At 38.7% G+C, this 16,890-nt stretch overlaps 1 protein-coding gene across 3 annotated transcripts in view; it reads right to left on the minus strand.

Annotated features, from left to right (window-relative positions):
* LOC103476782 (SH3 and PX domain-containing protein 2A-like) overlaps positions 1-16,890 on the minus strand; it is a 52,864-nt gene that overhangs the window by 14,710 nt on the left and 21,264 nt on the right. For all 3 annotated transcript variants that reach the window (XM_008429359.1, XM_008429357.1, XM_008429358.2), the window contains one exon: positions 13,525-13,653. In XM_008429359.1, coding sequence (XP_008427581.1) covers positions 13,525-13,653 — 129 coding nt within the window. The remainder of the gene's footprint in view (positions 1-13,524; positions 13,654-16,890) is intronic.

Genomic DNA, 16,890 nt, shown 5'->3' on the forward strand with positions numbered 1-16,890 from the left:
CCTCCCCCCTCCCACACACACACATGCATACACACTATTTGTTGTGGTAACAGGATTACAATATGGCTGACAGCTGTGTGGACGACCCATAAAGAGGACAGAACTGTTCCATGACACTTTCACAGCTGGTCCAAACCTCGAGTGTACAGTATTCTGTGAAAGTCTCATGGTATAAAGTGCTGCGGTTGCTTATGATTATCCATAACAGTTATGAGAAGAGCAGAAGGGAGATTAATACATTTATGAAACATCAAAGAAGAAATACATGTAGAAATGGAAAAATGGGGGGGAACAAAAAAAACAGACTGACCCAGTGGAGCATAATTGAAAAGTGGAACTAAAATTATTATTTTTCTCATTATTTTTTTTAAATACAAAGCTAAAAAGTGTGGCATGCATTGGTAATTAGCATGCTATAGTCTAAAACTGCTAAACAATGTTTAGGAGTTACCTCATTAGTAAGCAGAGTCTGGTCAGTATGAATATGGCTTTTTTCTTGTAAGTACCTCAGACTTTTGAAAACATGAGTGAACAAACTGCATTATGAAGAACAAATAACTTTACATTAATCAGAGTTAAAGTTGAGGAGAAGCTTAAAACAAGGTTAGGTTTAGAAACAATCCCACATCTTCAACAATTCACTGAGAGAGCCAAGATGGCCACGGTAATCCCAGAGGAGTCAAAATGAACAAAACCACCATTAGTGGTTGTCTTGTCCACTTTAGCGATGGGTGCACGATTTGGACTCATTCCACTAAGACTGATTCAGCTGTTGGCATAAAAACTCAAAATATGTTCACCATTCCAACATTTGATGACTAACATAACCATCAAATTGACTTCCCGTCTCTTTGCCCGTCCAATCAAATTAAGCTGGAAGCAAAGGAACCGCAGACGTTCTGTTGACAGACGTAAGAATGTAGTTCTCAGTGGTGGCGACAACGAATAAAATAGTCCCAGATCTGTTTGCAGCTTGATGTATAGACTCTGCCATGAATGTAAAAAATGATTTGTCTGATGCACTTGCAGAGTCTTGCAGATTGCAACATAAGGCACACTTCTCATATGGACACTTGAAAAAAATAGAAACTGCAAATATGGGAATACTAATTGGTAGGAAACAAAGGAAGTATTCAAGAAGGCATACAATAAAAAAGGAATGTCACAGAAGAAAAAAGAAAAATATAAATATGTTTTAATTCTCTGACATTTTTTTCCCATACTTTTCCAGACAACATCAAATTCCACAGTTTTCTACATCTTGCAAATGGATATAAATTATGGACTAAGCAACAGTAAAACACATAAAATGCTGCACATTGAGATTTTTTAGCAGTAGTAAGCCACTCACTCCAGGAGGGTTGAGATAAGAAACGATGTCTGGCTCTAAGATTTGCTTATTAGCAGTCGGAAACTTAACGAGCCATGTAATATTCTCGGTCTTTGAACCAAAGCTTTGATTTGACTCAAAACGCCATGCCTATAAATCAGACTGAAACTAAAACCACACAAAACACATCATGCTGCCCAAAGAATTCAAATCAAAAGAAATAAATGACCGATTCCCTTTCCCCACAGTGCAAATCAAAGCCTTTTAAAAATATGAGCAATATAATTAATTAGCTTTTAATTGCAGTGACATCATCGCTTTAAATCACTTCAAACTTTGCAGTTTTGAAATGTTGCAATAACTCATTAGGTCGGTGCAAGCATTTAATTAACTCTCGAGTGTTTAACAGCTCATAAACCCAACTCTGTTTATTGTACACCAAATGAAATCAACCACAATAATAATGACTCAGCAGGGGGTAGGACCAAAGCGCCCGGATGCTTACCTGCAAAGTGTCATTTTTGCCCACTTAAAAAGTAAGCTGTATAAGAGTCGGGTGTCTGAAAATGCTTTATTTGAAACACGCAGTTGAAAGCGCATATAGACATAAAACATATGCTGCTAATCTAAGATTACTGATTCAAGAGGCTTATAATGTTTAACCATCCCTCCATATGGCAACTGCTTAGACTGAGTTCACCGAACCTCAAAAGAAGCAATAAATACACCAAAACATGAATGCACATTACATATCTTTGTAGTTTAAGATCAGACAGGTTACAAATAAAAAGAGAGAATAAGCTAATTCTTTACATCTTTGTCCTCATGTATTAATTCACAGAAGGTATTTCTCCTTTACTGCTGTTTACAGGCAGCATGAATTGGTAGAGATACAGCTTTAGGAAGCCATGTGGTGTAAGCTGTATGTTTCCAGTAAAACACACCTTGAAATTCCAAACATCTTGCATCATACTTTAACAAGGTTTGGCCGAAATGGAGGTGACCATCCTTACTTTTAGGACGCCGATTTCAGACCTGATAGGGTTAACATTTCGTGTTCTTTAAAGCAATACAACTCCTCAACTGAGGTCATTGCAAAAGAAACAGCTGTTTTGTGTGTGGGTCTCCTGCTGCCAAGACAGCAATTTTGAGGAATTACACAATCCTAACTTTCAGATGAAATCACGCTCTCAAGTCTGCGTGGATCTCTGGAACTTGTTAACCTTCATGTAAATGTGCTTGTATGATCCACAGGGCCTTGGTATAAATGTTTCAGAATACAAACTATTTAATAGACAGATTTCAAATATCAAAAAAAGTAACAGTATGCAGTGTCAGTTATGTCAAATGAGATCTCCTTAATAGACGCCAAGAAAGAAAAGACCACTCTTGCAAATCATAGGAGTTGAGGGAGTACAGCTCTACATTTGAGTACCCAAAGGTGAAAGAGAAGATAAATGATAATTAAATTAAGTAAGTTATGATCTGTCCCCTCCCTGCTTCTGATAAACTGAACAGATTTGTTTCCAGAAAACAATATATCTGGAAGGAGTGTGAGTGTTTGCACAACTACATATGTCTGTGCAAGTGTCTGATTCTGATAAAGATGCAGTGATGTTTCCTCATTGTAAAAGTTAAACTCTTGGTTCAATCTGGTTAGGTTTTATTTACAAAGAACAGGAAGTAGAAATCTATCATTTTCCAACAGTGTGGTTACAGATTTCAGATTTGTAGTGGGGACCAACAGTGACAGGGTATCAAGATAAAAATAAAAATAAAAACATTCTGCCATGCCATTCCTATGGTAAAAAATTGTTTGAAAATATTTTTGTTGCAAAAAAACATGGAAAATGATGGTGTGAAAACTAATGGTGCATTACTCCTTTGTTACTGAATCATTGTCGCAAGCAACTTTTGTGATTCTGTACATAGAGATTCATGTATTTGCAAATTTTCCTGTGGAACGCAGTTTCAAAAGATCCGTGGAAAAATTGCCTATTTTTAGTAAAAGTATTTGAAAGACGATAAAAATTGGGAAGTTGGCATGATGACTAGCACTTGAGACATTCTTGGCTGGTCCTTACAAAGCAGCCAAACCGGGAGTGCTATTCGTTTTCTATTTCTTTGGCCCAAAGAGCAGAAATAATAAAGACGTGGATTTTAGCTTCTGTGGTACTGTTAAGACGGTTTTTATATTTGGTGTGAGCTAATAAAATAAGCAGCCATATGCATTTTTAGAGGGGGGTCTCAGTTATTCACAGATTTCAGCTATTCGCAAATGGTTGTGGTCTCCAAACCCTGCGAATGCTGGTTATCCACTGTTTGAGTAATATTTTTTTTTGTTTTGTTTTTTTGTTTTTTGTAAATTTGCAAGGGTGCCACTGCACCCTTGCAAATTTAATAGCACTATTAACTGGTGCTATTAGCTTGTTATGATTCTTTTGGTCTAAAATAAGCACAATGTCAAAAGCTGATTATGTTGTGATAATCTCTTACAAGTCCATCCTACTACAACTATGTTTATAAATCATAAGAACTTCTCAACATTTAAACACAGTTTGCATTTGTAGCCTCTGCTAATTTAGGTTTAGTACTTTAAATAGCACAATAATCAAAGATGATCAAAAATCATAACAGTAGGAAATTCAATGGCCTGCTTTAACAATAGGGTTATGCATAACATGGATATGGATAAAAATAAAGATTGTTTTAGGCCAGTTGCGCGTTCATTTGTAATTAATGGTTGCTGTGAAGAACTTAAACTTGCCTGTGCAAGTTTTGCATACTAGAACCAAATTAAGTTAACTCAGCTTTTAAAGTTTGACATTTATAGAGTTGACAGTGAACCCCTGATGAACAGAACGTGCAGTTTGTGCATTTGGAGCTCAGGTGTGTGTCCAGTGCCATACAGCACTTTTGAAGTCCACATGGAGTCATACTATGGAACAGAACAAATTTTCTGCAAAAGAACTGTGCTGTTTCTGAACTAAAGGCTTTAAAAAGGCACCAGTGGACTTATTTCAGCACAGCTGAGCACCAACTCAGTTTAAATCAGCTCACGCTGCATGCCAGTACCTGAGAGAGAATCTGAGATTGAACAACACAGCCATTAGATAAGAATGGCACAAGACGGGACTTGTTAAAATCCAAAACAGATGTGTTTGTCTTTCCCGTATCTATGTATGACAACTTAATACTAAAGTATCCATTCAGAAATATGAAGCATACAAAAAAATACAAAAGCTTAAGTGATGCTTTCAGAAGTCCCTCTAAAACCCTAAAACACTTCTATCAAAAGATACTTAACTTATGGTGTCATCGTTATAAATTTTACATTTTTCTGCACGTTTCACATAGAAAAATATTACAGGGATCTAAAGTTAAGAACTGCACAAGGAGATGTAAGATGAAGAATTTCTACTCCATCAGGACAGAGGGCATTTAGTTTACACGTTACATCACCATCTTATTTTACTTTATTTATCACCTGGCTATCTGGGGATGTACATACATTCTGGGAGAGGCTCCAACTGATCAAATGATTTTTAGTTGAAATACTCTGAAACAATGTTGGGGATGCCTACAGTTGGAGTCACTTCAAGATGGAGATGAAGTAATTCTGTAACCTTTGAGTAGCACCTGTGTAAATTATGAAGCAGTGGAGCATCTCTGCAGTATGTTTAGCTTCTCAGGCTGAAGAATATTTTAACATACGCCCCCCCCAAAAAAAATAGTGGCAGGCTGGTTTGACTGTGTATAAAATTGTTAAAGTTAGAGTATCAGATTCTAAAAAAGACATTTCTGGTGCACCGTCTACATAAAGCTTTGTTTCCTCTTGCATCACTAAGACTCAAGGCAGACAGAGCGTGATGAGGAGATAATAGATTTTGACAACTGAAATATGTTTTTTTGCTCGTGTGGTACAAAAACATAACCAGTCCTTACAAAGACTTCAAACTTAACAGTAACTTTCAGCATGCAAGGAATTATGCCCATATACAATGCCACACTCAATAAGAGCAGCACATCACTCCGACTTCAAACAATATTTAAATTGCACAGCAGTAAAAGATTGATTGCACAGTTAAAATGTAGATCAGTGTGGTGCAATTAGTGTGAAATATAACTTGGGAATTACATTTATGGATAGTACGTGTGAACAAATACATCCCAGACCGACAGTGTCATTTATTTCTAGTATATTCCATTCATGCAAGTAACTAGATTAGTGTAATATTTAGTGTGGCAGGAGATATCAGAGGGTAAAAAAAAAACTATAATTGAGGTGTACAAATATGACATATAGCACCTTTTGCAATGGCATGCTCAAAACAGTATGCCACTGCACCCTTGCAAATTTATCCCTACCCTTGCAAAAGTTTGAACCATGAAGACATTACTCTTCCACATACTATGAATGGGAGAAGAACACAGTCAGTACCATGAAGTAATTTTGTTTTATGACCTGAAATGATGAGCAATGCCTGGGCTCAGCAGAGCTACAGATATATGACCCCACTGTTAAGGAGAGACAAAAAGTCAATTTATTTCCAATTGTCTGCAATTATAAGCAGTAGATCCGAAATGAAAGCACAAAATGGTATACCATGCGATCTAACGCACCCACCAGCAGTTACCTGAGGCACAGGGGCGAGGAAGGATGGGAGCCAAAAACGGCACAAAACAACATTTAAGACCTATGTTGACGAAAAGAGCAACCTTCACTTCGACCAGTTTCTGAAAGGATCCCCTCATGTTCTGAACGAAGCCTTGACCTATCGCTCATCTGCTTCCCTGGCTCCACTGGAGCAGTCCTTCAGCATAAGGACTGACTTTAAAAAAAAGTCCAGCCAGTCAACCTTTGATTCAGAAAAGCTGTTTTTGTCTCTTCTGACGGACTTCTGACAAACTACTGTGACTACTTTTACAACTTCTATATTTGTTGTGCCTCTGAACGATGCAACATATAGAAGCTGCTGTCTAGGCTGAAATGCCTGATTTAAGCCACCCACTTGACTTTCCGCATCTAAAAATACAGTTTAAGGTTAATTTCTTTGGATAATCGTTAGTCTTTCCTGCGTTAGCCTGAAGGAATGTGAAGGATGGGGATTGCTCTGACTGGATAATGTGTCTTCCATCTGCTGCGGCAACCTCTGCACAAGAAATATCTGACATTTAACACTTGGCAAGCGTTGTTGACAAGAATTATAGGTTTTTTTCCTCTGTTATACAAGGAAACATGTTCCTGCTGAAACTGCAAATACCAAGCTGGTAAACTGAAGGTTCGAGGAAAAACAGCAAAGACGTTGCCTCTTCGCTGTTCCTCCACATCCGGCACAGAAGAAGTGAAGTAAACATCGTTATATTTAAGCTTTGAAGTTTCCCCCGAAACGAGAATCTGCAAAGTGGCAGCATTTCACAATTTCTACATTCCTTGACAACGAACTGTTCGCCACTACAAAACATCTGTCATTCCATTAAGTTCTGAAGAGCTGAAGGGAAGGTGTCAGAGCACCCAACAAATACTGCAGATTGTTAGCACCCAAACTAAAAACACTGTTTATAACTCTAAATACAGACCTATACCTCCTGTTTACTGTTTAATTGCGTATTCCATAGTATTAGAGTATTGGCTATGCCACATAATATTTGGGCTGTTTGTTGTGTCCCATATTATTGATAGAGACCAATTAACCAAAAATGCATGATTTTGAACATAGTAAAGAAGCACTAGCATTAGCACCGAATGTACAAATTCAACGAGTGTAAGGCTAGACTGATTAAGACAAAAATACAAAACTGCAAGGAAACATTACTAACCACTTCGCCACCTTGGAGCACTCATCTATCATTGTAAAATCAAAGTAATGTGCCAGAGCTGCAGCTTTAATTGTTGGTTTTAAAGGGGTCAAAGAAATTGTTTGTCCTCTTACAGAATTGTTGTGGTTTTGATTTTTTTGTCACACTTAATGTTATAAAAAAAGAACATTTCCAAACTAAAGAAGAAGCAAAGAAGAAGACAAAAATAACTTCAGAAAATATAAAAAGTAGTTTTCAATCAATGATTTTATTTATCCATCCATCCATCCATCCATTTTCTTTACATCCTTGTCCCTCAGTTGGGTCGGGAGGGTTGCTGGTGCCTATCTCCAGCTAACGTTCCGGGCGAGAGGCGGGGTCACCCTGGACAGGTCGCCAGTCTGTCGCAGACGATTTTATTTACTAGGAAGAAAAGCAAACCAAGCCAACCTGGCCCAAAGGTTCTAGAAACATTTTTCCAGTAGGCCTTATGCACCGTTGTCCTGCTACAATTAAAGACCTTTGACTTTTTCTTTTATCAGCAGTGGTTTTTCAATTACTTAGCAGAGTTAATTAATTGAAAAGATAAAAGAGATTGTGGTGGACTTCAGGAAAACGTGTAATATTCCATAATACCCCATGTCATATAATGAAAACATTAACAGAGCACTGAGTGTAAAATCCCTGACGTTGCTCTTGAGGTGCATTGAAAATGTCTGCAACTATGACAGTTTTTTAAGCAGTACATGTGCAAATTACATATTTTTTATAATTTCTGACAGCTTTAATTAGGGTGCAAAGTTTAAAACGGATGAGTTTAAAGCATTTGAACTGACCTGCAAAGCTGCTAGCCTGGATTTGGATAGCATCCTTTCCAGAGAGTGTAAATGTAGGAGGCGTCCTGGAGGATCCATTAAGCCATTATAATGAACCAACCTCTCTGAACCACTAACTTTGGCAGCAAAGTGCTTTTTCCATTTTCTGTCCGAGTTTCTTGCAGAAAGCTAATCCTGAGCCAACGTCTCCCCACTCATAAAGTAGGTAGATAATATGGACAGCAGAAGGAGGAAGGACACAGTTTATGATTAAAAGAAGAAAACGTTGATTCAACACGTTCTTCGGCGAACTGCTCAATTTACAGCTTACGTTTTATCTCCACAAATCTTTGTGACATAATGTTTTGACAACCATCTTTCTGCTGGTTGTTACAACCGGTGATGCCATCATGCACGCACCGATCTAATTTAAAACAACTCAGTCTGCTTTAATCCCAACAATCCACTGAGTTGCATAAGCTACTGTTCCAACTGAAACAAAGAGCACAACACGAACTATATCGTCAAGGCAGTGCAATGGAAAATACTCGCTTGGCTTGGGACAGCAGGCTGGAAAAGTGGAGAAGGCTGAGCTCGCCTATAAGTCTGACCTAGATTTCCTGTCCTGTAAAAGCAATATGTTATCTAACCAAAGTAAGAAAAGGCTGATAGCTGCATGAGGCTGCAGTTGCAGTCAATATTTAGAGTATAGTAGCTTTACTGCAGGATGTCTGTTAAGGTCTTCAATGGTGGAAAAATAATTTAAAAAAGTTTAGCTTACCGTTGACAAAGGTATGCAAACGTATTTATACCGCTGGATTATTCAAAGTTTCTCCATTACAACCATGAGCTTTAATGTATTTTGATGGGATTGTATGAGATGAAATAATACAAAGTACCGTATGCTTGTAAAGGAGAACTACAGATTTTTTTTGTATATATACATAAATTTAATCCAGTTCAGTCAGTTGGCTTTAGAGGTCTGCTAATAAGTAAATTGCAGTTAACCTTTAGTGTCGAATAATGTGTGTAGCAATTCATCTGCTGAGTGATGGCTTCAGATGGTTATTAGAGAATATTAGTGCACAAACCTGATCATGAAGACCAAGAGCAACATCAGACAGGTCAGATGTACCATAGCGAAGAAGTCTAAACCAAAGTTAGGTCATAAAACAATAACCCAAGTTTCAAGCATATGACACACCACTCTTCAGTCCTTTATGCATAAATGGAAAGTATGTAGCAAAACTGCAAGCCTAGCCAGGCATGGCTGTCCATCTAAACCAAGAAGCTATGCAAAACAGTGAAGAAGGCCAAGATAACGCTGCACAGATCCAGAGCTCAGGTGGGAAAATCAGGCGACATGACAAATATAAGTTATGCACTTGTTAGGGTCTTGTTAGGGCCTGTTTCAAAGAGAGGCAAAGGGAATGTTTAAAGTTTACCACAACATCCGCACGGTGCGTGCAGTATTAGGCTGTGGGGATGCTGTTCTTCAACATGAACAGCAAAGCATGTCAGATGATACACAGTAAAAATGCCAGTGTTGAATTAACACCCAAAAGTGTCTATATGTGTCCAAGTCAGCTGGTGTTAAATTCAACAATACAGAGTGTCATATTAACCTTACAACGGTGTTAGTGTTAAAATATATTAAAAGTAACACCAGTGTAGTGTTGATCACAAAACATAACGTGGTGTTAAAAAACAATTAACCCCACAAGGTGCCAATATCAATTAAATCCAGTGGAAAATATTCAAAACAATACACAGAAATGGAAAGCTTAACTTTTCTTAAGCTCATTTCAGTATTATAGACCAATGTTAATTTAACAAAAATTGGTGTCAGTCTTTTAACACTTTCAAAAGTGTTACTTTAACACTTGCTGACTTGGACACATATAGACACTTTTGGGTGTTAATTCAACACTGGCATTTTTACAGTGTAGGGAGATGAAGGAGATGGGGATAAATACAGAGGAATCCTGAAGAAAAAAAAAAACTTCAAGCCAAGAGCTTTGAGACTAAGGTGGACGTTCACTTTCCAGCAGGATAACCATCAACATGCAGCCAAAGCTACAAAGAAGTATTTTAATTCAAAGCATATTCATATACTAGAATGGCATAATAACAAAAAAATCCAGGTTTAACTGCAATTTAAATCAATGGTAAGAATTAAAAAAAAACTATGTCTGCAGACTTAGGTTTTCTAAGGTCTTACAGATTTTTCAGTCTTTAGATGTGCCAATCTGACAGAGACTACCACAAAAACTGCTTTCGAAAAAATGCTGGTGGGAGAGGTGAAAAACACATGAATGCAACCTACTTCTCCTATTTTTATTTGTATAAGTTTGAAAATGATTCATTATTTCACTTCAAAATAAAATGCTGTTTTGTTGGTCTGACATACAATTCCAATGAAATACATTGAATGTTGCGGTTGCAGCAAAGTCTAAGGAGCAAAATTAGGGTGCATGACTAGTTATTGAAGTTCTTCTTCATTCAAAAACACTGAGCACACAGAGTCGTACTGGTTTAAATCTTCAGAGCTTGCGAATCTACGCAACCCATTTCATAAAATGAAGCAGACACTTTTAGTGCCTCTAATTCAGCACATTCACCATGTAGCTGTGCATTACACAGAGCAATCTGTCAGACACCATTAAAGGGTTTGTACTTATCCTGCTAGGAAGTGGATGCTAAATCAAGTGAGCCCTCAAATCTTCTCAGGACACACTTGGTCTTGTTAGTGTTGGCAGAGGGATATGGCGTAATATCACCCAGCCAAATGAAGCGGATTGAGCTGACTGACACTGCAGGAGGTGTGGAGATTTTAGAGAGGAATAAGTGCAGAAAAGGGTTGTGTTTATTCATGCAAAAGGATTATTGTGAAATAAAACTGTCAAAGAGACTGTTAGTATGTCTTTAAAAACCATGTCTTCTAATATTTTTCTTTCTATGCCACATGTAGCTAGAAATCGAGAAAAATCCCAAACTATTTTGTTAGTGACTCTTACACAGCTATTCTCTTCAAATGTAAGATCACCATATGGAACCTAAACAGCAAAACAGATCTTTAGGACTGAAGTAGAGGCCAAAATTTGCCTTGAACCTGCTGCTGGTTGAGAAAAGAAAGAACAATGTGCTTTCTTAAGTCTCCAAAAGTATCTAATAATACAAAATACGCTTTTATGAATGTTGTGAGTTGCTGTTGTGAAATATATCAGGGCAGTTTCTTCACTGCTTTTGCAAACAAGTATCGTCAACCAACCTGAGAAAAAGTGTTTATTGGATGAACCGTGACAACTTCCTTTAAAAAAACTTCAAAATAAAAGTCTAAAAAATCATAGAGTCTGAAGAATATAAAAATAGAGGTGACTGTTGTGTGTTTTTTAATTTCACAAGATCTCATGCTAAGACATCTTGTAACCAAAGTTTAAGTCTTAAAGTACTTTTGTCAGCGGCCTTATATGAGCTATTTCCAATATGAATTTAAACTGTATGGTTCTGTGCTTTTAAGAAGAGGCCCCTTAGGGTTGGCAGTTTGTGCTCACCACTTTGCAACCCCATAGGAGATGATCTGCCAATATGTCAGGCACTGCAGAAGCTCTGTAGCATTAAGGTGCAGGAATATCCACCCGACTGTGGCTCCCCATTGAGGCTGAAACTCAACTGGAGCAAAGAGGAAAAACAAGTCCACAAACCTGAAGGCGGGACATGTGACACTTCAAAGTAATCCACCTCTATGGACCTTCTTCCACAAGGACCAGTGTGGCACTCACACCCACCGTGAGGAGGCAGGTCAGCATGCCTTCTTCGTCACAGTTTCCTGCTGCATCTCTGTTTCTCCTTTCTGGCTCGAAGGAACACATGATTCCCATTACTGTTTTACTGTCTCAGCAGACCGTTAAAGCTGAACATCAGACCTTGTTACTAGGCCTTTTGACTCTGCAGTCGCTCCTTTTCTTTTGTATAAGAAATGACATTTAAGAAAGCGAGTCAGGCAGGTGCTTAAACCAGGCTTGGAGCATTTATTTGTTGATATGTGTAGACGTAATGCAATTGTCAGCTTTGTATGTTTCTTTTATTTTTCTTCATTTTCGTGGAGAAGCACAAAGAAATCAGCTGTTGACCAGAATCAGATGATTTACAATCTGATCGGCTATAACTGGTGACTGGCCTGGTCAAAAACTCAAAATGTTTTTTTTTGTTGTTGTTTTCTCAGAACAAACAGGTCACAAGGGTCTTTGGTGTGAATATTGTTACTGAGTGAAGAAGACTCAGTTAGTTGAGTCAGATGAAAGCAGAGATTTAAAAAGTTATTTACAAAATAAACTGTATTTTCTACCTATTGAAACATGTCAGCAGTCAGCAGGCTGTGAGAGAGTGAGAGAGAGCAAGCCTTATAGTAGATAATTGCTCTTTTTGTTCCTTTTCATCTTTCAACTCCTGTCTGTCATGGAGGATACTGGATTGAAAAATGTTAACAACCCCCTTGTTAACACTTAGATTCTTAAGGTAAGCTATGGTAAGAATTCAGTCTTCAGTCTTTTGGTGCTGCACCCCAGGAGAAGAATAAATATAATTTCCATTTCCTTTACAATCACAATGGGAACATTTTGTATTTGGGAGGGAGGGGGGAACTGCACATTTCTTTGTAACATCTGTCTGTTCTTCTTGGTAAAACTTGCCCTGTATGAAGGAACACAACACCGTGTGGCATTGCAAAAAGATTTTATTGTATTCTGTATCATTGCTAAATTGGAGGAAGAAAGGACAACCCCCAGTTCTCTCTGTCATAGATTATTTTTTAAAAAGAGTAGATGCCACCCACCCAGCCAGTCAGTGATCCAACAGGCCAGTCGGTGGTGCAAAACAGACTGAGTGAGGGCTGTGCTTCTAGTCATGCTTGCTTTTTTAATCACTAATGTAAGATGCTAAAGACTGCCAAAGTTCAGCCACAAAATTCTGATTGGTGCATCTCTTGTTGGGTTTTTTTGTTTTGTTTGTTTGTTTGTTTCAAAGTACTTAGAAGTAACTACTGGTGTCTATTGTGATTGAAGACAGTATCTAAACACGTCATAGCCAATTTGTCATTTTAAATGATTTGAGTCGTATGAGCATGCAAGCAACTCATTAAACATTTACAACTGTCCCACTGAATTATGTGCACCTTAAAACAGCATCTTCACTCTGTCTCTGGGCTCTTTCCAGAGGTTAAACAGCTGACTAAGGGCTCTCTGCAGCTGGCATTTGTAAACCCGGCATGTCCTTCTGGCTTCCCATTAAAGTGGGGAAGAATAATTAATATGAGTCTGGAAGACATTCCTCTTGCTAGAGGCATTACTTTGGCTTCCGGCCAAAACCAACAGTGGTAAAAAAAAAAAAAAAAAAAAAAAAAACAGGGCTAACTTCGAGCCAAATAAAGACTCCAGATGGGGATTAGTAACAACAATCAAAGTTCGTAGAAAACGGGTGAGGGGGGATGGCTTGGGAGGCGCACGCAATATTTGATGAACTGTCAGTCAGAGCCTGACATACACGTAGCAACACATGGCGCCTTTTGTTTTGGTTACTCACCGCTCTCGCTCTTCTCAATGACGTCGACCAGTTCACCCGCTTGGAGACTGATTTCTGCAGGCTCTTGCTTCTCATAATTGGCCACCACCACATATTGTTCCAGGAGCATAGGGTCCGAAGCGTCCAGACCTGGTGTTGATGGAAAAAAACATGCTGTCAGCCAGCTGCCAGCCATAGGTCCACGAGAACGGCTGCTGGACACCCGTTGTGCCATAGACCCCTCTGTCTGTGTAGCCAATTGCAGTATTCACAGGGTTCAGTGCATTTTCCCCGCAGCCTAGCCATAGAGCTGCATCCCCATCTAGCTGAACATCAAGGGCAACAGAGCAGTCGAAGCTCTCTGAAAAGAACTTCAAAAAGAAAATGATCAGGCCATTACAGGCGAAAATCCATTCTGTTTTTGCTGAAGGGAACGTGTCCTTCCCCAGGTCATCAGATGCAGCTGGGCATGCAAGCACAATATTTTTGAAGGAATTGCAACAGCAGTGCAGATGGAGAACAGAGAACTGAAGCCAACTGAAGACAGGACAGAAATTTCTGAGAAAGAAATAGTTTCCCTTGGAAAATAAACCATCTGCTAAAAAGCCTCCTTCTCCTCAGTGGGGTTGGCGCTGGAGGAAGAGTAGGGGGTGGGGGTGCAAGCCAATCATAAGAGTCGGCACTAGGGTCCTTAAATGGAACCAGATGAAGGGGCTGGAGTTTTGCACAGAGGGGTGGACCTGTGGCTCTGTGAAACACTAGAGCTCTGACTCCAGCATGCAGCCCAGCCAATAGAACTTTTCTTCTCGCCACATCGCTAAGTTAACCATATAAACGCTGGCAGTGACTCCGTTTTTCATTCGCTTTGTTGCTGTCTTCCTGACAGACTCACCACCTATCCTTGCACCAGATTTCTGGTTTGTAAGCAAATAAGATAAGTGACCTCTAAAAAAAAAAACAAAGACATGTTTGGATTTGTGGAGCCATTTAAAGAGCATGCAACTTGTTTAATACAGTAATTTATCTCCATCTGCTAGAGTCAAGTTCCATTAACTGGGCTCCACTGAAGACTTAGTAATAAAGAATCTTTTAAAACAACCATCGCTGAATGTGTTTTACAGGAATGTGGAAATGTAGACCTGATGACGCTTAGTTCAAACTGTTTGAAAATAGCAACTTCAGCTGGACGCCAAGTTCAAAGCTGCTATCAGACGGAGCTACTGCTGCAGACAGATTCCTCTCACCGCTACATACCACTGCATCTACAGGCATCATGAAACAGAAATGTTTGCGCATCATCATTATATTCACAAAATTGAATCAAACTATTCATAATCACAAAATTCCAGTAAAGTACCTTGAAGTTTGTGAGATAAGTGAAAAATGCACATCATTTATTCCCATCACTGGTGTCAGAGCCTTACTTCGAGTTGTGAAATATTGCATCTTGTGATAAGTTTCAGAAACTTGATTAAAGTGGAAAAATTACTTCCAACACAGCATTCTGCCATAATGGTTATACGACTTAAGAACTGTAGTCATATAATGCAAGAATACACTGTTGAACTTTCTAATATTTTGTCAAGTCGTAATGTATTTGATTGGCATTTTATTTGCTTGATCAACACAAAGTGTGAAGTGAACGGTAACTTGTGATTTTTGGGGAATCTTTTTACCAGCTGTTTACATCTACAGACTGCAACGTGTGCCTATTCTTATTCAGCTCTAACTAATCCAGATTGGATGGAGAAAATCTGTGACCAACTCCTGAGAGTGTTGACACAGAGCCCTATTTGTAGGTACGGACTTTGACTGGGCCTTTGCAGGATGTGAATATACTCTGCTCTAAACAACCAGCCATTGTAGCTCAGGGTTGCTTTTCTGTTGGAAAGTAAATCTCCATCAAATGTTATGCAGCTTCCACCAGTGATTCCACCAAGTTCATGGATGTAATGAGACAAATTTTGAAAGAAAAAAAAAAGTTAAGGCAGGAATAGTTTTATGAGGCACTGCAAGTGGATAAAATTAGCAATGCTACATACTTCAGCCAATACTCATCACAGTTGCCACCAGGGGTGAAAGTAAGAGGGTACGGCAGGGTACGGCAGGGTACGGCAGGGTACGGCAGGGTACGGCAGGGTACGGCAGGGTACGGCAGGGTACTGCGTTCCCCTAAAAGATTTAGAGGGGGTACACAGTACCTGCAAGAGAGAGGAACGGCTGTCAGCTGTAAAAAATCAATGAGTTCACTGTGCAGCCGTGAGTTCACCCACTAATTAGCCGTGACTGATTAGTTTTTCAAGAACAATCTAAAACACAACTTAATCAGTTAATAAATGGCTTTTTTCCCATTTCATATTGTTTCTGGACTGTTCATGCTTTGCTAGAGCAGGGCTGCAACACGTCGATCGCGGGAGGTTTTGAGTCGATCTCAGCATTAGGACGCTGCCAGGACGCTGAGAGCAGCACGTCCTCCTCTGATTCCTTATCAAAACGTTTATAACTTTATTAAAGAAAAACAAAAAAAATTCAACAAAGCGTACTCAAATTAATGACCCAACAACAATAATATCTCAGTAATTGTTTCAACAAGGTATTGCGCAATTCTGTGCGTTTCAGTTCCATTAGTAGAGCAGGAGTTTAAAATGAACTAATCAACCACCGCTGTGTTCATGAGAGGCTTATTAATGATCGCAAAATAAATATCAAGCCTGAAAACCTGATATCGTAATGGACTGAATGTTATCTGTTTAACTAATCTCTGGTCGGATTGTGGAGCGCAGGAGGTTGCCATGGCAACGGGTGTGCTTAAATGACAGACAGAGATGGAGAGTAAAAATGTGCGAGTGGTTTAGAGTTGATCACCAGTTCGGGTTGTTATACCTTTCCTCTGGTGCATCACAGCCGCTGTAATTTCTGAATGTTCAATAAACAAAAATCTTGGACTAATTACCTCGTTCTTTCTTTTACCGTGTTTGATGTTTACAACAAACATCAAACACGGTAAATATGTTTTATTAAGTATTTAACAAATAAATGGCTTCTACCGCGATAATTATGTGAAATTAATTACACACAAAATGGACACAGGTAAAAATACGTCATTATTTTAAGAAGTAAGTGGAATTAAAGTAATAAAAAAAATAGTTTGGTGCTGTCGGGCTCAGAGTCTGAGAGCCTTTTCCTTTATCAAACTTTTTTTTTTGCCTCTTATTTAGTGGAAATATTGATGTTGATGAGACTTTCTCCAAAATAATAACGTTTTTCAACCATTATAGCTCCACTGTTGAAAATGAGAAGCTAACATTCACAAATGACATTGAAATAAAATCCAGTCCAACATCTGGTTTGAGGTGATTCCTCTGGAACCTGTTGGAGGAAAAATAT

The sequence above is a fragment of the Poecilia reticulata genome, linkage group LG15, assembly GCF_000633615.1.
Source record: "Poecilia reticulata strain Guanapo linkage group LG15, Guppy_female_1.0+MT, whole genome shotgun sequence".
Taxonomy (NCBI): domain Eukaryota; kingdom Metazoa; phylum Chordata; class Actinopteri; order Cyprinodontiformes; family Poeciliidae; genus Poecilia; species Poecilia reticulata.